A 26,072-nucleotide genomic window follows, 5' to 3' on the forward strand; every position below is an offset into this window, starting at 1 on the left:
AAATAATTTAAAAATGGGTTTAAATCACAAAATGTTTGCAGCTTCGGGTTTAATTTTGCAGGGTGTGGGGCCTGTTATGGAGCTTGTGTCTGCTCTGTGCAGAACTCGCTTTTCCCCATCGGTTCTCAGTTAATGCAAATGTCATTTTTGCGAGATGATAAAGACATTAACATTCACCATTTTTTTTTTTCTGAAATGTTTCCATTTATCAGTGACGACTTCATTATTTTGAGCTAAGTTGGTGTAACTGCCAGCTAAAGAAAAGAAACCTCCTTAAACCTCTAATTTTCTACTCCTTAGTTCACACCCATGTATCGCTGGCATTAAGAGGATAGTATCTAGTCTGCTTCCTCCCTCTCACTCTCTTTCATGCACGCTCCCTCTCTCATGCACCTCCATGCTGCCTTACAAGCCTGCAACAGAAGCAGCTTTTAAAAAGCTTTTGTAGTGAGGAACATTTTTTGGTGGATGAGGAAAGGAGACATCTCTGTCAGAGATGGAAATGTGTCTATGTGATCACTGATCCCTCTGAGTGTAGTAGCCCGGAGAAACGCTGAAACATAAGGAACTCGTCATTCTCATAGAGAATAGGCTGCTTGACTCTGACTAAAGTTAGAACTGTGGAAGATGAAGCCACAGGGAGTTGTCAGAAATATTTCTGTAATAGGAGAGTTGCTGTGTTTTTGCTTGTTATGCTCCCTTTTGCTCACTCTCCCTTATAGTATGTGTCCTTTTTTCTTATGATGATGATGATGATCTACCCGCTCCCTCCCTTCATCCTGTTCACTATCGTACCTTTTGTTTGAAGGTTGGACAGTGTGGACTTCTGAAATAAAATAATTTGTCACTTTGTGAAATTACTAAAAACAAAATTTAGAATTGTATTTTTAAGTTGTTTAATGCTTAACAAAGTTTATCTTACAAACACACGTTTTACTTTTGGAGACAACAGCAGTGTCTTTCTCCGACTCCCATTACACATTGGCAAACACGCTGCTAGTCAGCATTGCTCACCTGAATTACAACTTTGTTTGTAGAGGGTATGTATTAACTTTCAAGCTTCTGTGATAAGCTGTCAGGTTTGGCAGGAATTCACACAGCAGCCTCGGTGCTCAGACGAGTGGACAAACAGTATGTGTCTTTCTAATTCACAGGGCTCAGAGCACCGCAGGCTTTTTATTTGGTGTAGCAATTACAGAATTGAAAAGCAAGGCTGAATGAGACTGGGATGAAATGGACAGTAGACAAAGCTGTTGAAATCACTAAATGTGAGATAATGCCATATGCCAGAAGCCCATTATCACTAGAAAAGTGTGGCTGCGAAGGACTTGCCAGAACAAACTGCCTGGGGAGCTCCCAGAATGTAGAGAAAAGAAAAACAAGAAGAACGAAATGAACTTTTAAAAATTATGAGGATGAACCACTGTTCTTCATCTATTCTTGAATGACAAAACAAGGGGGAAAAGATTCAGTTGGAGGAATGAGTCATCAGGGATCAACAAGAAGTCCTTAATCATAAAGAATTGAAGTATGAACTGAAACAAATGTCAAACAGAAGGTTTGCTTGACAGGAGACTTGGCTTTTAAGGTGACAAATTCAACAAAAGAAGAAATGGGAATGACAAGGGAGGGGTTTTTTTTCTTTCTTGGAATTGTTTGTAGTGACAGAAGCTCCATCTCTGAACTTATTTGTGACCTAAATGTTTACTGCAATTGTCACACTGTGAGTTTGGCAGGCCGATAACTGGATCGGCTTGTCTAAGCTGTTCATACATACCAAGGATTTTGCTGTGGAGCTAGATTTTTGCAGCATAAAGGACAGACGAGGCCAAGAGGGGCAAGTAACACACTGAGTCTCTGGAAAAGAACAGTTGTAATCCTGTAGATTTAAGCCTTGTTTGTCTTGCAGCACCCCAGATTACTGGTACTAACAGCAAGCCTGGTCTGGACGGACATTTTCTTGAGCAACCACTTTGTCAGAAATAAATTAAAAGAAAAACTAGAGTATAAGTATATAGCTTAAACAAACCGACTAATGCTCTGATTTTAATTAAAATCTTCTTTTTTTTCCCTCATAATGCCAGTAAAGTAGGTTCCCTCACTGTGCACCCTGTCACCTGCCTATCTCTTGCCTATGTGGACATTTCCTGTTGATCAAATCTATAGTATGTGATGTAGAAGCAATTTTAATTTCATGCCTCATAGGACCAGTTGAGCCTATTTTCTTAAATCTGTGCTGGAGATTTTTTTTATAAGTGGATTAAAACACCATCCAAACAGAAAAACAGTGTGGTGTCCCTTGAGTAAAGGAGAATTAATTTGTAAGCCAGTTTATCCAGGATTTAATGAAAAGCCACAGCTCCGCTGAAGTTCAGCTCACTCTAAACGTGTTCACCTTCAACTTTCCCTGCATAGTTTATATCCCCCCACATTTGCCTTTTTTATGGGTTCCGTTTCCTCTTTCATGTAAATTGCAGCACAAATGAATGCAATGCAGGTGGTCTGACAGATGGTCATTTTTGCTTTGGTGCAGGTACATGTAAAAGTTATGTTACCCAGAGCTTGTCTCACACGACGAATACCAATGTGTGCCTATCTGCATTTTCAAATTGCCTTCTCTAACATGTCATTCCTGCCACATGGAAATTCCCAGTATGGAAATTTGGGACTTTATTATATAAAACTATTCCTGAGGTCTATCTAAGATAATACAGTTAGGTGTTTAAATATTTTTTCTAATTTTACTTTTTTCCCCCCAATTTTAAATTAAACAACTCAGATGCAGTTGAAGTGCAGACTTTTAGCTTTAATTCAGTGGGTTGAACAAAGAGATTGCATAAAAATGTGAGGAACTAAGGCATTTTTTTCCTTTTTAAACAATCCCTTTATTTCAGGGGCTCAAAAGTAATTTGACAAATTAAATAACTGAAAAGAAAATTCATTTTTAATACTTGGTTGAAAATGTCACGGAGGTGGAACGGACTCAGGCACAGACTGAGAGATGCGATTTAAACAGTTCTTTATTTATCCACACCGGGTGCACCATATACACATGGGGGGAAAACACCATGGTTCCAAGTCCACAGGGTCTGGGAAACACAAAGCCTTCACACTCGCTCCGCTCCTCGTCCACACCAAGCAGCTCCACTCATGCTCAGGGGTCCAGGGGTCACGGTACGAGATAGCTCCGGGAAACCTATTCACAGAGACGAGGGTTACTCCGAAGCAAGCACGAGAAACGACTGAATTCTGCAGAGCCGGGCAATACTAACTAGAGTTACTCAATATTTCAGCGACGACTAGCTCAGCGCCCCTGCCTTAAGAAGAGACAGCAAAAATGCGGAATCATAGGTGATCAGCTGCAGGTGTGTGGGCCACAGGCGGGAGCTCAATCTGAGCCCCACCCAGGCAGAGAGACAGGAGAGAGGGAGCAAGACGAGCAAGAGAAGGGAGGGAAAAGACAGACCAAAACCAATTGTGGCCACACTGGGCTGGCTGGGCAGGCACAGGGACCATGACAGAAAACCCTTTGCTGACAATGACAGCCTGAAGTCTTGAACTCAGGACATCACCAGATGCTGGGTTTCCTCCTTTTTAATGCTCTGCCAGGCCTTTAAATCAGCGGCTTTCAGTTGCTGTTGTTTGTGGGCCTTCGTGTCCGAAGTTTAGTCTTCAAGGGAAATGCATGCTCAATTGAGTTAAGACCAGGTGACTGACTGCTGCTTCTGTCCTGTGTCACATCATCAATAAACGCTGTCAATGAAATCAATAAAATTGTTACGCCCAAGCTATTGTCTGCCTCCACTGTATTTTATAGATGATGTGGTATGTTTTGGATCATGAGCTGTTCTATGGCCTGTTTCGAATTTTTGCCAACAGAAAGCCTCTTCTCTGAAAAAAAACAAAAAACAAGACAAACCACATGGACTCTGAAGGGATGATGATTTGGAATTTTACAGCCACAGGACCTTTTGACTTTGGTATACAGAGTAGCTCATGGTCGTGCAAAGTATTCAGGAGTTAAATGTAAGGCAATCTGCCTGACAGCTAAAATTTAGCTTTAACTGGGTCCCAAGCACAGCAGCAAATCTACAACAGAAAGTCCACTTATCCTTGTCAGGGTCGCGGGGGGGCTGGAGCCTATTCCAGCTGTCTTAGGGCAAGAGGCAGGGTGCAGCCTGGACAGGTCACCAGTCTGTTGCAGGGTTAACACAGAGATAGACAACCATTCACAGTCACATTGATAACTATGGGCAATTTAGAATTGCCGATTAACCTAACCCCACTAACTGCATGGCTTTGGATTGTGGGAGGAAGTCGGGGTACTCAAAGAGAAGTCACGCAAACTCTACACAGAAAGACCCTGGCCTGATAGTGGAATTGAATTCAGGACCTTCTTGCTGTGCTAACCACTGCACCACTGTGCTGATTGAAATGTTGGGGCGGGACCTTAAGAGAGCTGTGCATAAGTTGTGGGCGTCAAGGATGGTAACAGGAATGTGCCATAATTTATCCACAATGAAGTAAGAGCAAATACATGCAGCAATAACACACAAACACACAAATTTAAAAAAAATAAAAAAAATAATGTATTGGCATGTTATTCCTTCACTTATCCATGATACTAGCCTGAAGCTAGTTGTAATGGGAGGATAAGGTGGCATTCACTCTTCTTATACTCTGTCAGTATCACACGCTGATTAAATTTCCTAGAGCAGCCTGCAATGGCAAAATGGCTTCTTGTATTTAGACAAAGTGCTCTTGTAGGGACAAAGAGGGTAAGTGCATCATGTAGAAGCAGAGACGAAGGAGGGGGCGAAGGCTGATGGATGGAAAGAAAAGAAAAGAGATCGTCGAGACAATGAAAGATTGAAGAGGAAAAGGGAAATGGGTGGAGAGGAGGTGGGCAAACTTAGTGTGACATTTGAGTGGTTTTCTGTTCATTCCTGCACTGCTTCTACTGTAGCTATCAGAAAGGAATAACTTCAGAGATGTTATACTGATTGGTAAATGAAGAATAGAGAAATGTAAGGACAGGGTAAGGCTTGTAAGGTGTTCCCAACAGCTGATGCCAATGTCGCGAATGCACATTGTATTCTCCAGATATTGGAACATAAGTGGCAGCAGCGTCTAACCATGAAATTAAAAAAAAAAAGTTTAAAACACACACACACACCAGTGAAATCACAGAATCAGGATTTTTTGTGCAGGTGGCAGACATTATTTAGTCGATCTTCATGCTTTTATGAAGTCCAGAGCTCCCTACATCTTGCACTTCCTTTTCCTTTTTTGAATTTTCCTCCTGTGCTTAATCACCTACTCACCGGTCTCTTATTCATTTTACTTCTGAGGATACCATTTCAAACAAGATTGTTAGTTTTTAATTCAAAAGGGGCCTATTATGCTAGTTTCTAGTTTCGTATTTTTATTCTGAAGTCCATTAGAGTAGCTTTTTATGAGTCACAGCTCAATGCAGCATTTCAGTGGAACCACTGAAACAACCTCACTTTTCCCTTAAAGGCAACTTTGTTTTGATTGGTAGCCCCTCATAAACTGAAGGTTTGAACAGCTGGTGGGCAGGGTTACTGTGTGTAAAGCCAGAAATGTGTGTGAGATTACCTAATTAGGGGTCTCCCATCTATATATCATGAACACCCAAGAGTAATAAGGTTAAGCTTTTAGCTCACAGGCATGACTTGTACCAATGAGCATCCACCCTTGTATCAGTATATACATAGCTGTGGCTTTGTTGGGAACAAAATTATTGTACAAAAACCAAAAGCTACCACAGTCAAAATTATTAGCCCTGCTGATGCTAATAGTCACTCTATCTATGTTGCTCATTAAAAGCCTGGAGTCATTTGTTGTAGTTCTAAACAAGTCTCACACACGTCTCCTTGACATACAAGTTTGTGTATGTCAAGTTTGATACACAAACTTGACATAAGAGGGAAGAATAACAAAGAAAGAAATAACAAAACTCCATATAAACTAATCCCAAAATAAAATGCTAATTTTAAAATCATTTACTGATACCAAAACCCCATACTAAAGACAAAGGTCAAGAATAAATAAACCAAGGAAGATGACAGGGGTGTGATTAATTAAAATCATTTTTTGCATTAATTGTGAATTATTTAAAGCATTATTCTGTTATTGCTGAACTGTGCTGAGTATTTAGTTTGCAGCAAAGATGTTTAAAACAGCTTTTCCACCACAACTGCTTTCAACTACTAAAGCACGTTTTAGGAGCAGGAAACTCACAAAAAAGTACACCTTGAAGTAAAGTGGAAAAGTTCATGTTCATCTCTAATGTGTCACAATTACACATTCAATACATTCCTTCTTTCCTTTTGTCTTTGTCTCATTTCTCTTTCTTTCCTCGTTTCCTTTTCCTTGTATTTCTTGTCAGTTCTAGTCTTTTCCTTCTCACAGTTACCCTGTCCATTATCAACTTTTTTTGTCAGCATCCCATCCATTTTCTTCATCAGTCACCTCAACTCCTTTTTCACACAGTTCTTCTCCCTTTCCTTCATTATATTTGATATACTTCTTTTCTCCATTTTCTCTCTCTCTCTCTCTCTCAGAGTGCGGACTTTCCCTAAGGATTCTGCCTTATTGGGCAGGGACACTGTTCGAGCCCTCATGTACTACGCCTTGAAGGTCTGGAGCGACATAGCACCACTTAATTTCCATGAGGTGGCTGGAAGTAATGCAGACATTCAGATCGACTTCACTAAGGCTGACCACAATGATGGATACCCCTTTGATGGGCCGGGGGGCACAGTGGCACATGCATTTTTCCCTGGAGAGAGGTTTACGGCTGGAGATACTCACTTTGATGATGACGAAGCCTGGACCTTCAGATCTCCAGGTGAGTGAAGTTGCATCTGCTATTTTAAATTGTGACATCTGCTATACTTATAAACTATTTGGTGCCAGCAACACTAAGTAAGACACTTTTATTTCCTTTTTTTAATGTTCAAAATTAGTTTAATGTTTGAATTTAAAAAGGGGCTTTTCAGGCAAACAATTCATTACTTATAGATTTTTTTTTTTTTTTAAATCTATCTATTCAGTTTGCATTGCCTGCCTGTTAAATTCTTTATTGATTTTTAAAATCTTACACTTACTCATTACTTTAAATTACCTTGTGCCAAAGTACGTCAAGGACCCCTTAAGTGCCTGGGTGTCTACTTTGATTGGTGATTGGATCTCTGCTGGTTATTACAAGATCTCGACTACCAAACAAAGCTGACCAGTGTTTGCAGTTTCCAAACTGTGGAACTACTTTGATGTCCTTTAAATCTCTTCTTTAACTTTTCTTTAATCTCATGGCTTTCAGGAGTGTTTGATACCTGGCTTTTATACAGTACCTCCCTTGGTTTCTAAGACAGCCCCGACATGTCACTTGAGGCCTTACTCCTAATAACACATAAATTTAAGCTTTAATACAATTTAAACAATTGAGTGATGTAAAAACATATTCTCTTAAATTTCCAATGAAAGGCTAAATTATTTTGCAGAATCAAAACTGTTTTTGTACCAGGCTCTAAATGTTTTTATTTCTTCTGTAAAGGGTTAAACACAAAGCACTGGGTAAATTCTTGGCACTTTCTATTTCCTTGATTTCATCTTATCTAGGTAATTTGAGGGATAGCCCTATGTAATCTCTAATACGTAGGTGGATCACTTTTTACTATGAACCTATTGACCAATCAGTTATCTGGAAAACAAGGTCACAATTCCTGGAAGAGCACACGGATCTCTCTGCAGAGATAGAAGGGTCTAAAGTAGTAAATAGTGTTTAATGTCTTTGTGTTCCCCTGATAACCATCATTATTAAATATAAATTCTTGGACACCTTATTCCTTTATTTATTTATTCTGTAGGCAGAAAACAATTTTACAGATATTTTGTTGTCCTATATGCATTAATATATGATCATAAAACAAGATACCTATATTCAAGTTGCTGTAGATTAACCCGACATTTGAAGTCTATATTTAATCTTTGCTCTCATACCATTAAACACTACTGAGGCTACATCTGAAAGAGTACAAACTAAAACTCTCCTTCAAAAAGGCTAAACTTTATTAACATAGTAGCCGTTTTAGCAAATAAGGTGCTTAAAGTGCACACTTTTAACACTATATTACTCTGTATTACTATATTATACAGTTGCTCTCCTGCCAATAAACTTGGGCTAACTTAGCAAGTTGATAACCAGCTTTGTGTGACCACTTATCCTAATTGCCAATGTTAGGGTAAGTGAAGCCAAATAGCAGAAAGACACCCTGTGTATGCTGAAGTCAGATTGTAGTACAGGGCTCTGGATGTTGCTACTTGTTTACAATTGCCAAACTGATTAGCAATTTACTGCTTATTGTAAACCTTCTAGAAATTGGCATCAAACTAATTTGCTTATTATTGGCTGTTTGAACTCTGACAGTTCTGCATTCACCTCAGTTCAAAGGAAAAGAAAATGGCACTCTGTTATTTACTGGCTGTATATCATGTTTCATCATTATTTATTTGTTTGTTTGTCCTGTTTGAGTTCACTCCCTATTTAAGTCATTATCAAAATGGATTATTAACCTGAGTCACACTGATTATTAGCTGTTTTCCTGTGTGTTAATACTGTCACCACCACACATTTAGCCAGTGAAACATGTTCATTCAGTGTGTTTCTTGCTCTGAAATGTGTGGTTTAATAGATTTGTTTATGCAGTGTCCTCTTGAATGATCTGGCCAAATTTCTTTCATCAAACAGTTTTCAAAGTGCTTGATTACCCGCCAAGGGAGATGTGGGAGTTTGAAATGAGGACATGTTGACAGTGGCTCTGAATGGAATTCAATCAGCTTTGCCAATCAAAAATAAATGAGCTCATATTAGAGATATCCGTCATTCTTAGACAGCTCTGCAAAATCTCGCCCGGTGTTTTGTCTCAAAACCACTTACATTCACTTTTTCATTATTCACTCATATGTTCATTCATTCACCTTTCTTCTTGTTGCACTTTTGCTGAACCGTATGTGTCTTTGTTGTGTTATGAATATGTGTAAACCTTAGACTCTATGCTCTGTGTGTGTGTGTGTGTGTGTGTGTGTGTGTGTGTGTGTGTGTGTGTGTGTGTGTGTGTGTGTGTGTGTGTGTGTGTGTGTGTGTGTGTGTGTGTGTGTGTACTATTTTTTTCAAAATACCATGGTCAAGTTCCCTAAACATGCCAGTCACTTAGCATCATCCTCATTTTACGTCCACCGTCCTTAGCTTGAAAAAAAAGGAAAAGAAAAAAACAGAAAGTAGATCAGGTTGGCAAGTGGGAAAGCATTAAAGGACCTCTCATCTGGATGAAATAAGCGGATGGAGCAATCAAGTCCACTGAATGCATCATCAGGCAGGGACTGTCCCAGCACGGTCACACGAATGACAGCATAAATCATTAACTCTCCTTTTCTCTGACTTGCTTTCTTTATTCGTCCTTTCATCTGGATGACTGAACTTAAAATGACCTTCCTCTCTCCTTTACTCTATGCCTGCATCTGTCCCTTCTTTATGAAAGATGAATGGACAGTAAAAACTGATGAGAAGGGGGGGGTAGAAAACATGTGATAAATATTTGGCACAAATTACTTCACACAATCCTCCAAAATGACTTGAACGTGTAGAAATGTTCACCAATCAGAAGTCTAGAAGCCTGGGAGGGAAAGAGTAAACAAAGATGGCGCATAGAAACAGACATGAGTCCTACGTGTGGACAGACAGTGAGATGGAATCATTCTTCAGTATCAATATCTTTTCCAGAATTCTGAGGAAAAAAGTCAGAATTCTAAGATTAAAGTCAGAATTCTGACTTTTTTTCTCAAAATTCTGACTTTTTTCTCAGAAATCTGACTTTTTTTCTTAGAATTCTGTCTTTAATCTCAGAATTCTGAGAAAAAATTCAGACTTCTAAGATTAAAGTCAGAATTCTCATTTTAATCTCAGAATTCTGAGAAAAAAGATTTCTGAGAAAAAAGTCAGAATTCTGAGAAAAAAGTCAGAATTTTGAGAAAAACGTCAGAATTCTGAGCTTTTCCTCTGAATTCTGACTTTAATCTCAGAATTGGGACTTTTTTCTCAGAATTCTGGAAAAGACGGAAAAAAACATGCCCTTTTTTTTCCCGGTGGCCCTAATCCTCTTCCGTACCAAACACATAGAAAAAGTTGCCTTTCAAAAATAGCTGTGTTTGTGTGGACGTAGCCAGCATCTAATTAATGACTATTATTGTATGACTAATTAATGACTATTATTACTTTACAATATAAAGGGGCTTGAGGCAAATGTTAATGTGATTTGCTACTATATAAATAAAATTGAATTGGATTAATGAAATAAGGGAAGTAAAACTGAACATAACACACACAAAATGAAAGATTATCAAAATAAAGCAGGAAGTACTAAACACTGAGACATGGAATAAGACATGCAAACTTGACAGAACTACATAGGGACCATGGAGAGAGAACACAGAGAGACTAGACAGACATGGGGACTTGACAGGTGAAACAGGGATCTCAAAAGATGACAGCTAAATATTATATAATCTAATGAGGAACAAAAGCAAAAGTAAACTCAGAAGCACTGGGAAAAATTATGACAAAGGATTAAACAGAACTAAAACACAAATCAGCGTTTTCAAGTTTCACTACCTCTTGATGAGCAGTTGGCAAATGTTTGCAGACAAGTCAGCATCTTCCATGAAAATTATGGGCTGCTGTGGTTATTTACCGATGGCCATTTGGCAATTTGATGCACTACCCTCTTTGCCAGTCGTCAGTGCTGGGTGAAATTGGTTGCAATCTCCAGTGGTCACTCACCACAACTGGTGTCAATTGTCTTGGGATGAGGAAAATTTCCCTAAATCTAGTAATTGTCTAGGTTTAAACAAGCTCTCAACTTCTTGACCAACACTTTCGCTACCTTGGGCATCACATGCTGGTTTTTGTCAAATGCCACCTGTGTGTCTTCGTTACACAAGTTTGTTTTTCAGTGTAGCATTTTAGAGACCGCTAAAGTCAGGTAGCTAAAGGTGTGGCACAGTTTTTTCAACCAGATCCATCCCATCTGGAGCTTTGCGTTTTGCACCTAGTTTTGCTTTTTTCCACTCGCATATTAATTTATTTTCATTTGCTTGTTTACTACACTTAAACCACTACTTATTTAATGTAAGGGAAAGATTATTGTTTGGGTTAAAACATGCTTTTTTAAAACAGAAACCCTTCAAGTTGAAAAATGACGAGCTGGGATTGACAGACCTATTTTACTAATGCCATAATCCGTTGACTCATGCACGGCTGCCGAAGGACAAGTTGTGCGTAACTGAAACACGCAAGCAGCTTTGACAAAGCAGCATTATTTGACATCACGGGAATGAGAACAGGCTGTTTTGACATAGAAACTATTATACAATGTCTACACAGGCGATGTAGTGACAGCAATGCATTTGTACTGCACCAGCTTTAGTGCTGTGTCTATGTATATACAGCATGCCTTCAGGGACAATGCTGAATGTAGTTCACTTAATAAAAAGTATAAATGGGAGCAACCAGCGCATACTTTCCGGTGAAGGCACAGTGCTGCACAGAAGTAGCTGTGTAAAGATTGAGAAAAAAAGAGGTTAATGAGAAAATCAAATATGACCTTATTTCACACCTGTGAACTCGCACTTACCGTGTAAAGTGGTAGTGCATGTTGAATTGTCAGCTTTGTTTTGGCGTGTAGGCTCTGCAGTTCTATAAGTGTTTGTGAGGAAATAAAGAATTATCCACCAATCTTGTCAGTCACCTTAAATGAAATGCGCTTTCCAGGTGGTAAAAAGTTTAGTTCGTCACAGATCTATCTCCCATCAAATTGTGTTATTGAAGACTCGTGTTCCCTCATTTGTTCCAGCGAAATGTTAGGAATCAAATTAACTTTGATTTGTCTAATTATATCTGCTGCTTGTGGGTATTTGATGTCTGTATTTAGTCTTTTGTTTCTAATAAAATTGCAAATAGTTCCTCAGCAGGGGAAGAGTAATTGTTACTACCATGCTGCGTATACCACCATCTGCTAAAACGTCCCTGAGGCCAATAGATAGAGTGCCAAAAGTTTTTGATGTGTGAGGATGCTATTATTCCTTCTCTAATTCCAAGTGAAGCCTTTTCCCTTCCAGGAGAAACAGAATCACACAACTTGGCAGCCTCTACCTATTCTAACTTTTTATCACCTTACCCTCAGCATTCCCAAATAGAGTATCTGCTGGATGAAAGATGAATTCATGACAAACTTTGACATGAAAACCTCTTCCAAGGCTGGAAGCAAAATAGTGTAAGCAAACAGAATTTATGAAGCACCTGCCCTCACAATAGGAGCGATTTTGCCGCATAGAGATAATGACGCAATCAGTGTGCTTCTCGGGGTTATGTATACATTATCTTGTGAAATGCACTGTACAGAAAATGTTAGTTATACTATATGCACATGACACACCAATACTTTATGTGAAGATGCTTCACTATGCAGGTATCTCCTATGGGCTGTTGCCTGGGAACAAGCAGTCCGCAAGCACCAAATAATCACTTTGTACTAATAATCAATAACACTAATAAAAAGTGCTTGACTAATTTAGATTTAGATTTAGATAGTATTGTTTGTAATTGTTCTATAAATAACCTCTTGCTCATTTACACTGCGTTCAGGTTTTCCATTAAACATCAAAGATACACAATGCAAACATACTCTTATGTTTGGTATATTATTAAACCAAATAAGAAACTGTACTGAAGCTCCAAATGTCATGGCAGATTTTTGAGAGTCCAAAAATGTTTTTAGGCATCATTTATACTGAAAGTGAACTTCTAAACTGAATAATAAGTGTCAAAAATGATGACATGTCCACCTCTGAACCCATTAGGGAGCTGAAAGCAGTTGTTGATTTAAGCACAAAAAATTGACCAACGCATTTAGGATCACATTAGCAGTGTGTGTCTTCCCCTGTCAGATGACTTGTTATATAATGGTGGATAAATTGTAGCTAACTTCAGCTACTTGTTAGTCCAAAAGTGCTTTTTTTTTTGAGCATTCACAATGGAAATTTAAAACTCGTGATGCATTTTGACCTCAGCCTGGAGGCTTTAGATGGTGATTTGATTGGTGTGTGAGGCTGTCTAACCCAGCTGGTGAGTCTGAGATGGGGCCAGGACCTGTGTGGATGTCCCTCCTTTGTTTTCTGCTGTCAGGGCTGCGAACCATATGTTGCAGGACAGCAGCTCAATCTGCTCCAATTAGACCTCCCACCAGGCTGTTGCAATGGCAAGGCAAGCAGACGATGCTGGTAGTGTGGCTTGAGCGTGTGTTTGAATGTGTGTGTGGAATGATGACAGAGGCATCAGCAGCTGCGTAGATGTAGGTTTGGTTAAGAGGAGGAGGAGAGGTCAGCAGTGGGACCTCACCTTTATGACTTGAATTCACTACATAACCTGCCTCCAAAAAACTATCCATTTGGTTAAAAAGCAGAATGGTGTTAACAGTAAAAAATATATACATATATATAATATGAATTACAGTATATTTTACGTGCTAATGTTGAGAATGCCGTTGATTTTTGCCTGTAATAAATAATTCAGAGAGAAGAAAATGGCCTTCAGAGTGAGATATGGGTGGATTCTAGGAACTCAACTTGTTAGTTGACCAAGAATACTTTTTTCCTGCACTGTGATGAATTTCCTCAAGGGCAAACTTTGCATCTAGTGCATCAAGATTTTTCATCTGTAAAGCAACAAACTACTTTTTTTTTAAGCTTCTAAAGAGGAAACTCTTCCTGAATGTCTCTAATCAGCTCCCCAAAGAAAGCCAGAGTCGATGAATTCTCTTTTCTTCTGTGGTGCTGGGTGCAAAGTTCAGCTCACGTCCAGATTTTAATGTTTTGTTTAGCTGTTAAAATTGCCTTCTCTAACACACTGAAGCTGCCAGGCTGATGTTGTGAGGCTCAGGGAAAAAGGTTAATTAAACAGCTCTTAATTTCTTCACGTCACACTCTGCCAGTCTCCCCCTTGCTGCTATCTTGCATCCCGCTCTAGCGTCATCAGCTTGCCTAGCTTGTCTCCAAGGCATTGCTTAGCTGATGCCGGTATCACTGCTGAACTACATATCCGTCTGCTTGTAAGACAACAGGCAAAGCTATCAGAATCATAAATTGTTGCTCTTAGCAACTTTTTCAGAGGCGTGGTAATCCCTTGGGAAGATCTAAGCATGTTAGGTCAGCCCACAAGGTAAAAAATGAGTGTTGGCGTTTCAGCAGATTGTGGAGCTATGTAATCGTCTTTAGAAAAATGAACATTATCAGACAAATCCGTATCTGAGTAATTGCCTTTGCTAATTCCTTTCCCCATCTCCCGGTGCATTGTTCTCAGCGGGACCCTAAATCTGGGTCTGCTAAGGCCAATTCCTAATGTGTATGATGTTGCTGAATAGTGGAAATTAAGCACCACATTTAGCAGGCCAGTTCACCCCTGCTGTGTAGATGGATGGTTCTGGCATCCATTAGGAGTCGTGAGAGGTGGAATCTCGGTGAGATCAAATAAGCGGAGGTCTGGAAGTGCTGTTTTTGCTTTGACAGGCAGCAGATTGCTTGTATTAATTATCACTCAGCCAGCAATCTGCTTCTACAAACTGATTACCCTGACTAAAACAAAAGCATCATTAGGCAGGTGAATTTTTCATGACATTCAATTTTTTTTTTCTGTGTGTGTGTGTGTTGGGAACACATGCACATATTCTGTGTACTGTTTATGTTTCTGTATGAGAGAGGAATGGTTGGCATATTGGGCATGTTACCCTATTTTTGTTGTGTCTTTTCCAATGATCGTTACGCTTTATTTTCCCTGTCCTCCTATTGTTTTGTTGGCAGCAGAGAGGAGGGGAAGTGTATACTTTACAAGCTCCAAGAGAACAGAAAACATGAAAGAATCATTGAAAATATCAAACTCTAGTCTCTCTCGGCTACATTGTGCTATTACATTCATAGAGCGTTATTTGAAACTGCAATTTAAACTTTTTTTTTCTTTAAACCCTCTCTTTACATTACAGCGTGTCTTATCTGTGCCCTGGTTTTCACACCACATTTCCAGACTGATGCTTGTTGACAATAACATGTTACTGAAGTAAAATACTGAAAAGAAAAGAAAAAAAAAAACACCAAACAATGCTGCGGAACAATTCAGTGCCAGGAAATAGAAACAGGATCAAAATCCATAGACAATAAACAAAAGATAAAGTTAGAACAGGTACACATAACAGTGGGATGGTGTGAAAGAGTTCAGCAATTATAAACTTTGTCCACTGGAGTTTTGTATTGCAATATTTGTTTTCCTTTAAAGTCAACAAAATATAGCTAAAAATCTTCTCTATAGCAACCGCTTCACTTCATACTTAGATATATATATATACATATATGTATATATATATATATGTTTAAATGTATATGTACATATACTGTATATAAAGGAGGGATATCAGAGCACTAGGTGTGGTGACTCCCAAGCTAGGCGAGTGGCTCCAGCAGATCCCGGGAACAACATCGGACATCTCTGTCCAGAAGAGCGCAGTCCTGGGAACAGCTAAGATACTGCGCAGGACCCTCAAGCTCCCAGGCCTCTGGTAGAGGACCCGAGCTTGAAGGATAAACCGCCCACAGGGGTGTGCTGGGTGTTTTTGTTTGGTTTTATATATATATATATATATATATATATATATATATATATATAAAACACCCAGCACGCCCCGCGTGCTGGGTGTATGCTATATACATATACATATATATATACATATATATTCTGGCGTCCCCCGTGTGCGGCAGCCTGCTACAGCAGCTCTGCTCATTCTGAGTTTCTTTCTTTCTTATCTTTTCTCTTCTTGTAATTTTTATAACTAACGTATTAGTAATTAGACTCTGCAACCATGTTCTCCAGTGTTTGCTAATTTCTGCTACATAACTTTGCACTTTTGCTGTAACAAAACAAATTTCCCACCTGTGGGACTAATAAAGGTCATCTTATCTTATCTTATCTTATCTTATGTATATATATATATATATATAGTTAAGCCCAAAATTATTCATACCCCTGGCAAATTTTGACTTAAAGTTACTTTTATTCAACTAGCAAGTTATTTTTTGACTGGAAATGACACAGGCGTCTCACAAAAGATAATAAGATGATGTACAAGACGCATCATTGTGGAAAAAAAATATTTCTCAGCTTTTATTTACATTTGAGCAAAAAGTATCATGTCCAGAATTATTCATACCCTTTACAAACTGTCACAGTCTCTGGGAAAATCCAAAGTTCCATACCATTCCAAATAGTCAAAGCTGTTCTAAAGCATCCTAATTACCCTGATTAATTGGAAATAGCTGTTTTGATCAACTCAACAGGTGAAAAACAGCAGCTCTCTGCAGGTGGTCTGTGGACAGTCATGGCTAAGACAAAGGAACTCAGTGAGGACCTGCAGCTGTGCATTGTGGCTGCTCACAAGTGAGGAATGGGCTACAAGGCCATATCCAAATGTTTTCAAGTTCCAGTGGCTACAGTGCAAAGTATTATTAAAAATACAAGATGTTCCGCACTGTGGAAAATCTCAGAGGACATTGTCGGAAGCCAAAAGTGAAACCTGTGCTGGCCAGGAGAATAGTGAGAGAGGTGAAAAAGAATCCAAGGATCACCACCAAGGCCATTCTGGTGAATCTGGGCTCTGCTGGTGGCAATGTCTCAAGGCAGACAGTCCAACGGACACTGTTCGGTTCCACGGATGCAGACCAAGGAAAACGCCACTTCTCCAGGCACTTCTAAGGCATGCAAAAGCTCATTTGGCTTTTGCAAATGCTCATCTGGACAAAGAAGAAGGTTTCTGGTCTTCAGTGTTATGGTCAGATGAAACAAAATTGAATTATTTGGTCACAATGATGTTGGCATCATTGTGATCATTTGGCATAAAATGGAGAAGCCTTCAACCCAAAGAACACCATCCCCACTGTCAAACATGGTGGTGGGAACCTAATGCTTTGGGGGTGTTTTTTAGCCAATGGACCATGGAACCTAATCACAGTAAACAGCACCATGAAAAAAGAGCAATACATGAAGATTCTCAACAACAACATCAGGCGGTCTGCAGAAAAACTTGGCCTTGGGAACCAGTGGACATTTTAGCACGACAATAACCCAAAACATACAGCAAACGTGGTGAAGAAATGGTTAGCAGACAACAACATTAACGTTTTGCAGTGGCCTAGCCAGAGTCCTGACTTGAATCCAATTGAGAATCTGTGGAGGAGCTAAAGATCAGGGTGATGGCAAGAAGACCCTCCAACCTGAAAGATTTGGAGCTCATTGCTAAAGATGAATGGGCAAAAATGCCTGTGGAGACATGCAAAAAGCTGGTCTGCAATTATAGGAAGCGTTTGATTGCTGTAATAGCCAATAAAGGCTTTTTTCTATTGATTGTTGAGAAGGGTATGAATAATTCTGGACATGATACTTTTTGCTAAAATATAAATAAAACCTGAGAAATATTTTTTCCACAATGATGCCTCTTGTACATCGTCTTATTATCTTTGGGGAGACACCTGTGTCATTTCTGCTCAAAAAGAACTTGCATATTGAACAAAAGTAACTTTAAGTCAATATTTGGCAGGGGTATGAATAATTATGGGCTTAACTGTATATATATATATATATATATATATATATATACACATATATATATATATATATATATATATATATATATATATATATATATATATATATATATATATATATATATATATATATATATATATATATATATATATATATATATATATATATATATATATATATATATATATATATATATAAATAAACACTCAGCACGCCCTGCGGGCGGTTTTATCCTTCAAGCTCGGGTCCTCTACCAGAGGCCTGGGAGCTTGAGGGTCCCATGCAGTATCTTAGCTGTTCCCAGGACTGCGCTCTTCTGGACAGAGATCTCCGATGTTGTTCCCGGATCTGCTGGAGCCACTCGCCTAGCTTGGGAGTCACCGCACCTAGTGCTCCGATTACCACGGGGACCACCGTTACCTTCACCCTCCACATCCTCTCGAGCTCTTCTCTGAGCCCTTGGTATTTCTCCAGCTTCTCGTGTTCCTTCTTCCTGATATTGCTGTCATTCGAACCGCTACATCGATCACTACAGCCGCCTCTTCTCCTGTTTGTCTACCACCACTATGTCCGGTTGGTTAGCCACCACCATTTTGTCCGTCTGCATCTGGAAGTCCCACAGGATCTTAGCTCGGTCATTCTCCATCACCCTTGGGGCATCTCCCATTTTGACCTCGGGACTTCCAGGTTATACTCGGCGCAGATGTTCCTGTACACTATGCCGGCCACTTGGTTATGGCGTTCCATGTATGCCTTGCCTGCTAGCATCTTGCACCCTGCTGTTATGTGCTGGATTGTCTCAGGGGCATCTTTACACAGCCTGCACCTGGGGTCTTGCCTGGTGTGATAGACCCCAGCCTCTATGGATCTTGTACTCAGAGCTTGTTCTTGTGCTGCCATGATTAGTGCCTCTGTGCTGTCTTTCAGTCCAGCTTTGTCCAGCCACTGGTAGGATTTCTGGATATCAGCCACCTCCTCTATCTGCCGGTGGTACATACCGTGCAGGGGCCTGTCCTTCCATGATGGTTCCTCGCCTTCCTCCTCTTTCTTGGGTTTCTGCTGCCTGAGGTATTCACTGAGCATGCTGTCAGTTGCGGCCGTCTTCGTGATGTATTCGTGGATGTTTCTTGTCTCATCCTGGACTGTGGTGCTGACACTCACCAGTCCCGGCCCCTTCCTTCCGCTTAGCGTACAGCCTCAGGGTGCTGGACTTGGGGTGAAACCCTCCATGCATGGTAAGGAGCTTTCTTGTCTTTATGTCAGTGGCTTCTATCTCCTCCCTTGGCCAGCCTATTACCCCAGCAGGGTACCTGATCACGGGCAGGGCGTGGGTGTTGATGGCCCGGATCTTGTTCTTACCGTTCAGCTGACTCCTCAGGACTTGCCTGACCCGCTGCAGGTACTTGGTGGTTGCAGCTTTCCTAGCGGCCTCTTCATGGTTCCCATTCGCTTGCAGGATCCCCAGGTACTTGTAACTGTCCTCTATGTCTGCAATGTTGCCTTCTGGTAGTTCAATCCCCTCAGTTCTGACTACCTTCCCTCTCTTTGTTACCATCCGACTACACTTCTCCAGTCCGAATGACATTCCAATGTCATTGCTGTATATCCTGGTAGTGTGTATCAGTGAATCGATGTCTCGTTCACTCTTGGCATACAGCTTGATGTCATCCATGTACAGGAGGTGGCTGACAACCGCTCCGTTTCGTAGTCGGTATCCGTAGCCAGTCTTGTTAATGATCTCACTGAGGGGTTCAGGCCTATGCAGAACAGCAGTGGGGACAGAGCATCTCCTTGGTAGATCCCGCACTTGATGGTGACTTGTGCTATGGGCTTGGAGTTGGCCTCTAGTGTTGTGCGCCACATCCCCATTGAGTTCCTGATGAAGGCTCTTAGGGTCCTGTTGATCTTGTACAATTCTAGGCATTCCAGTATCCAGCTGTGGGGCATTGAGTCATAGGCCTTCTTGTAATCAATCCAGGCTGTGCACAGGTTGGTCAGTCTGGTCTTGCAGTCTCGGCTGACTGTTCTGTCTACCAGTAGCTGGTGTTTTGCGCCTCTGGTATTCTTGCCAATCCTTTCTGTGCCCCGCTCATGTATTGACCCATGTGCCCGTTCATCTTAGCCGATATGATGCCTGACAGGAGCTTCCATGTAGTACTGAGGCAGGTTATTGGTCGGTAGTTGGATGGGACCGGTCCCTTCTTGGGGTCCTTGGGGATCAGGACCGTCCGACCTTCAGTTAGCCATTCCGGTGTCTCTCGTTAACTAGCAGCTGGTTCATTTGTGCTGCCAGACGCCGTGGAGTGCAGTCAGCTTCTTCAGCCAGTAGGCGTGAACCATGTCGGGCCCTGGTGCTGTCCAACTCTTCATACTGGAGACCCTTTCTTGGATATCTGCCACTGTGATGGTTACTGGACCCTGTTCAGGAGGTCGCTGTGGTCTGCCCTCAGATCCACTAGCCACTGAGCATTGCCGTTATGGGTTGCGTCCCTTCTCCCATATGCTCTTCCAGTATTGCTCCGTCTCCAGCCTTGGTGGTGCTGTTCTCTTATTGTTCCCTTGCCACTGAGAGTACACCTTTGCTGGTTCTGTGGAGAACAGCTGATTTATTCTCCTGCCTTTATACATATATATATATATATATCTATATATATATATATATATATATATATATATATCACAATTCGATGTGACACATACCAATATAAAGAAGGAAAACACATGAGAAAGAGTTTCATTCTGTAAAAATACAGCATGTGGTTGTGTCTCTTATTGCCAAGTTTATCTGAGTGTTTAGTTTGTCTGGTTACTAACAACTCTGTTTGAATAACTGGAGCAGGGGACGGGGCTTTCAGGGCTCACCGTTCGTATTGGAGGTCATTAAGGGATTGCAGTGTTTTGTGCTAAATGTGATGTCACTGTGTGAAGGGGACCTTTGATTATTTAGTAGGATTGTTTTTATTTGTTTGTGGTAAAGAATATGTATTACTGAAGGAAACTAAACAGGACGATGGTCGCTTCATAGAAGGAATTGCTTTAATGATGGGGATAGATTTTGATTACAGTGATGGATGTCAGCTTGAGGAGCAGCATATATTTGGAAGAACATTCATGTTCTGACCTCTGCTAGAGAGTTTTTTATTTCTTCTGGTGTGGCCCAAACAAGAGAAAGCGTAGCATTTTGCCTGGGTGGACTGAATTTTGGCTGTGAGCCAATACCATTACAGACAGTGTGGATGTCCTGAGCATGAAGTGCATCCTCGCTAAGCCTTTTTAGTGATTAAGTCAGTAACCTCAGAGAAGCTTGTACTTCCTAGGAGCACAATATTAGAAATTTAATGATGGGAAATAAAACATACTGACAGAACACAAGGCAAAACATGGAATGACGGAAGTGGGATATAGAGATATGCCACTTTCTAGGAGCAGCTTGGTCCCCTTTTGTCTTCAGAATTCTTCATGGCACAGAATCAACAAGGTGCTTGAAACATTCCTCAGAGATTTTGGTGTTTATTGACATGATAACATCACAAAGTTGCTGCAGATTTGTCAGCTGCACATCCATCATGCAAATCTCTCGTTCCTTCACATCTCAAAGGTGCTCTATTGGATTGAGATCTGGTAGCTGTGGAGGGCATTTTGCTCCAGCAAAGTCATTGTCATTTTCAACAAAACAGCTTTGTGACATGGTGCTTTATCACCCACAAGAAAATGGATACACTGTGGTCATAAAGGGATGAACATGGTCAGCAACAGTACTCAGGCAGGCTGTAGCATTTAATAATGCTCAACTGATTCTAAGGGCCCAAAGTGTGCCACGCTTTTACTTTGTCTACACCAAATTCTGATCCTACCATCTGAATGTGACAGCAATAATTAAGACTTCAACTTTTTTTTTTTCCAGTTTTCAATTTTTTTAAAGCCTGTGAGAAATGTAACCTCAGTTTCCAGTTCTAACAGCTAACAGGAGTGGCACCCAGTGGTCTTACTCTGCTGTAGCCCATCCGCTGCAAGGTTCAGCATGTCGTGCATTCAGAGATGCTCTTTGTCCTTCTTTGGTTGTAATGAGTCGTTATTTGAGTTGCCTTTCTATCAGCTCAAAGCAGCCTGGCCATTGTCCTGTCACCTCTGGTATCAACAAGGCATTTTCATCTGGAGAACTGCAACGCAATGGATATTTTCTCTTTTTTGTAAACCCTACAATGGCTCTGTGGAAAAATCCCAGTAGATCAGCAGTTTCTGAACTATTCAGACCAGACGTCTGGCACCAATAACCATGCCACCGTCAAAGTCACTTAAATTGCCTTCCCTAAATCACCTTGTTCACTTTGAGCTTCAGCAAGTCATCTTGACCATGTCTGCATGTCGACATGCATCGAGCTGTTGTGTGTGTGCTGATTAGATATTTGTGTTGATGTTAACAACTAGTTACAGGTACCTAGCACATGAGTTAGTTCTTTTCCAAAAATAAGTTGTTTCAGGGTATTTACACAACTTCCAGATGTAACTAATCAGTTTGAACTCTAAAGACTGACCTGACACTTAATAAAACGGTGAAATTAAGAGGAAACATTGTCAACTGTATTTAAAGATAACATTTATTTTGATACAGAAATTAATGAATCTCTAAGATTATTCTTTTCATAGTGACAGAAGAGCACTGAGGTTTAAAGCACACTTGTTGGAGGCTGATTGGCTCGCTGTAGGCGGGCAAGAGGATGATTGGGCTAGAGTAATGATGTCGGTATTGACTTTGACAGTGTGGGAAAGTGGAAGTGATGTAAAGAACAGACTAGCAGCCGAACAGCCAAGAAAGCAGGCAGGCGAGTGATTACATGTTTTCATTACTGAACTTATGCATAAGCTTCACCATGTTTAAATTAGCAAAAGATGGGAAGAGGATTTTATCAAAGTAAACCCAGCTAGAATAGCACTGAGTATTTTATGCTAACCCTAAAACTGCATACTGTTTTGTGGCAAACACATCTCCTATGTGCATTTATAGGTAAAATAGTCCAGTTACAAATTGTTGTATTTATGCTATGAGTGACACTGATTGAGTTATTACAAGCTATTTTTGGTCATCAAAAGATTAAAATTAGCTTAATTACTAAATCTTGAGTGAGGAATTTGTGACTAGTTGTAAAGACAGCAGGAAGTATTGATTATAGACATGCTATTGACATAGGCTGACTTTAGGGCATCCACTAAGGAGCTGTGATGTTTTTTTATGGGTCTTCTTGACCAAGATCAAAGCAACAGAGTCCTGTGATCCTCATCTTTGTGGACTGGAGAACTGACAGTCAGGAGGGGGTTGAGAGGTCTACCAAATGAAGCTATTAATTTCTATTCTCAGCTCCATGCTATGAAAGCATTTGGACTGATAAAAAAGCTGCTTAATGGGTCAGTGGTGAATCTGGAAGAACAAAGATTGAATCCCTAAGAATGTAACAGTCTGAAGAGCCACACTGAAGTCTACTCTTTCTCACTCTCTCTCTCTCTCTCCATGTGTCTCAGTCTCTGCTTTTCTAAAAGAATTTGGTGCATTCACACAATCCTTGCCTCTCTGACTTTGTCCTCAGTCCTCAGTCATTATGTCTATTATGTCTGCTTCACGTGGACCTTAAATACGATGACATGGTACATACTGTGCTCTGAGTCCCTGTTCTCCCTTTCTCCTTCACTCTCTCTCCCTTTCTTTCCTTCCTATTGTTCACCTGCAACATGTGCTTCTGTAGATTAGAGTTGGCATTTGCCTCCTGACCACCCCAGGTGAATACTGTAAGCACAAGTGCGTGTCCCAGGCCGTGGCCGACCTATGGTTTACTGAATGCACATAGCCACCAAGGAACTCTGAGCTAGCTTGGTTTGACACGGTACCTCTTCATATTTTTGGAAATCTAAATCTCCAAGCCCCGGATTCTGTCTTGCTTCACAGAGTCAGACAAGGGGTTTGGGAGGATTTTTCTTTTTATGTTTTAGCTGAACATGGAGGGAAGGTGCTTTAATAGCCTGCAGCCTCTTTAGGTGTCTTTCCGCACTAAGATTTTGATTGGCGGCTCAGGGACTCAGGCAGTATTACCATAGTTATCTCACTATACCACACACCTACAACACTCAGAGCTTCCTGAGCTGTCTGTCATGCCTCTCAATTTGAACCACAAGTTGAACAAAAAAAAAAAAGAAAAGGGTCAATTAAGGGCGCAGACCCATAGCAGAAAGGTCACATTGGTGACCGTCGCTGTGGATCTCTCCAGAGGAATTTAGCAAAAAGTCTTTCATGCCACCTTTTCTGTCACTGAATGCTAATGCTAATTGAACATGTGTGACCAATCAAAACAGACTGTTGGCCATGGAGGAAGAAGCAGATTATCCATTTACACATGATCAGTGTCTGCAGCTGGAGACCTAGAACTACTTCTTTATAGCAATCTGCAAGCTGTGACATTACACATGGCCTGCTGTGATTCTCTATGATAAACATAGAGCTGCAACTAATGTAATTTTTTATTATTTCTGTGTATTGAACCCATATGTTTTGATTAATTGATTATCTTGTCATAAAATCATATGCAAAGCAGCAGTAAATCCTTACACTGGATAAGCATGACCACAAATGTGGTTCAAAATAATAATAGACCACTCCAATTTGTTTTGGTCTAATTAACTAATAGTTTGAGCTCTATAAAGCGAGTTCTTACATATAGAAAAACGTGGTTTGTATATTATTTTACAGATTGAGATGCAACGTGTCCATCATTGTTATACCTGTCATAAATAATGGCTATAACCAAGCACCAAATACAGGAACTATAGTCATAATAGTAGCAATTTTACAGAGCATTACTTGTGTTGTTTATAGTGACCTTTGACCTTTGGAGTACATTTCTAAAGAGGTTTGCTTTTTTTTCTTTATGTTTCACTAAGCGAGACTTTTAACAGTGCACTTACTTTCATTTTTTGTGTAATCTCTTTTCTATCTCTTTCAGACTCTCACGGCATGGATCTGTTTGCAGTCGCAGTCCATGAGTTTGGTCATGCCATCGGTCTGGTCCACACCTCTGCAATGGAGTCCATCATGAGACCATACTACCAGGGTCCTGTTGGAGACCCTCTAAAATATGATCTACCCTATGAAGACAAAGTCAGAGTTTGGCAGCTTTACGGTATGTAGAAGGCGCCCGTGTGTGTGTGTGTGTGTGTGTGTGTGTGTGTGTGTGTGTGTGTGTGTGTGTGTGCGTCAAGGAGATAAATCAAAGTAAATTACTTTGATTCCTAACAAATTTCCATTTATTGAATCTGCCTCAAGTGTTACTTAAAAGCACAAATTCATAAACATTTGTATTCTTTGTTTCATAGTAGTAGTAATGGGGAGTGTGATGTTAAGGTATAAAAGCAAACTGGCTCTGTAACTATGAAAAGGATCATAACAACATGGAAATACAGCACTGTCAAAAAGTCTTGAGCTACCACTCATTTCTCTACACTTTGCTTTTAAGGTTATCTTGAGCTGTAGTTTTCCAGGGTTCTGAAGGTCTTTCACTTTTTCTCCATGGACAATGGCTTCTTTTTCACACATTTTGGTTTCATTTTGTTTCTGTCAATCCAACATTCACCGATGAATCATTCAAGCATAAAAAAAAGATGTCTAACCCAAGAAATAAAACGGTGTTGTGTGTGCACATGTAACCGGTGTGTTCCTGCATTGTGTCTGACAATGAAAGGTAAAAAGAATGACCTCCAAGTTAAATAACTTGGCCTCTCGAGCTCCTATAACCAAATATAAACATTTGGGACGAGAGTTAGCTCAGCCCACTACACCTTCCAGGCTAGCAAGGCTTATCTGTTCATGCTAGCATTAGCAGTGCGGCACACACGTACCACATATTCACAGCAGCTAATAAAGACAGGCGTAATGATGCCAATAATGAACTACAATTAGAAAAATCAGGGTTGATAAAGATATAATTAGTGTTGGACAATAAATGATACCGAATTGTACCGAATTGTAGAAAAGGGGAGAGGCCAAAGGGGTACCCCAAATTTACAGGGTTGCACCAAAGAAGAAGAAAAGGATGCGGAGGGGCTCTAACTGATAATGAAGATAACTACAGGCTTGGAGATCCTAAAAGAACAGTTTGAGGTTTAGTACACATTTTGTGTAATTATAACAATATGTAATTTGTGACCCGGTTACACACAAGAGACAGCGGTTTGACAGGCATAAAATAGTATTTTTGCACCAACAAGGTGATTAGAATTAGCTGAGAACTTGACATGTGTCAGCACAGTGTGTAGTGTGTTAACAACGCATTGCACATATAAAAAAGTAGAAGTAGCAGGCCTAAAA

At 40.3% G+C, this 26,072-nt stretch overlaps 1 protein-coding gene across 1 annotated transcript in view; it reads left to right on the top strand.

The window, feature by feature from the left end:
• LOC116316899 (matrix metalloproteinase-17-like) overlaps positions 1 to 26,072 on the top strand; it is an 89,081-nt gene that overhangs the window by 45,634 nt on the left and 17,375 nt on the right. The window contains exons 4-5 of the mRNA XM_031735547.2: positions 6,588 to 6,874; positions 24,712 to 24,888. Coding sequence (XP_031591407.2) covers positions 6,588 to 6,874; positions 24,712 to 24,888 — 464 coding nt within the window. The remainder of the gene's footprint in view (positions 1 to 6,587; positions 6,875 to 24,711; positions 24,889 to 26,072) is intronic.

This window comes from Oreochromis aureus, linkage group 7, assembly GCF_013358895.1.
Source record: "Oreochromis aureus strain Israel breed Guangdong linkage group 7, ZZ_aureus, whole genome shotgun sequence".
In the NCBI taxonomy this organism is placed as follows: Eukaryota; Metazoa; Chordata; class Actinopteri; order Cichliformes; family Cichlidae; genus Oreochromis; species Oreochromis aureus.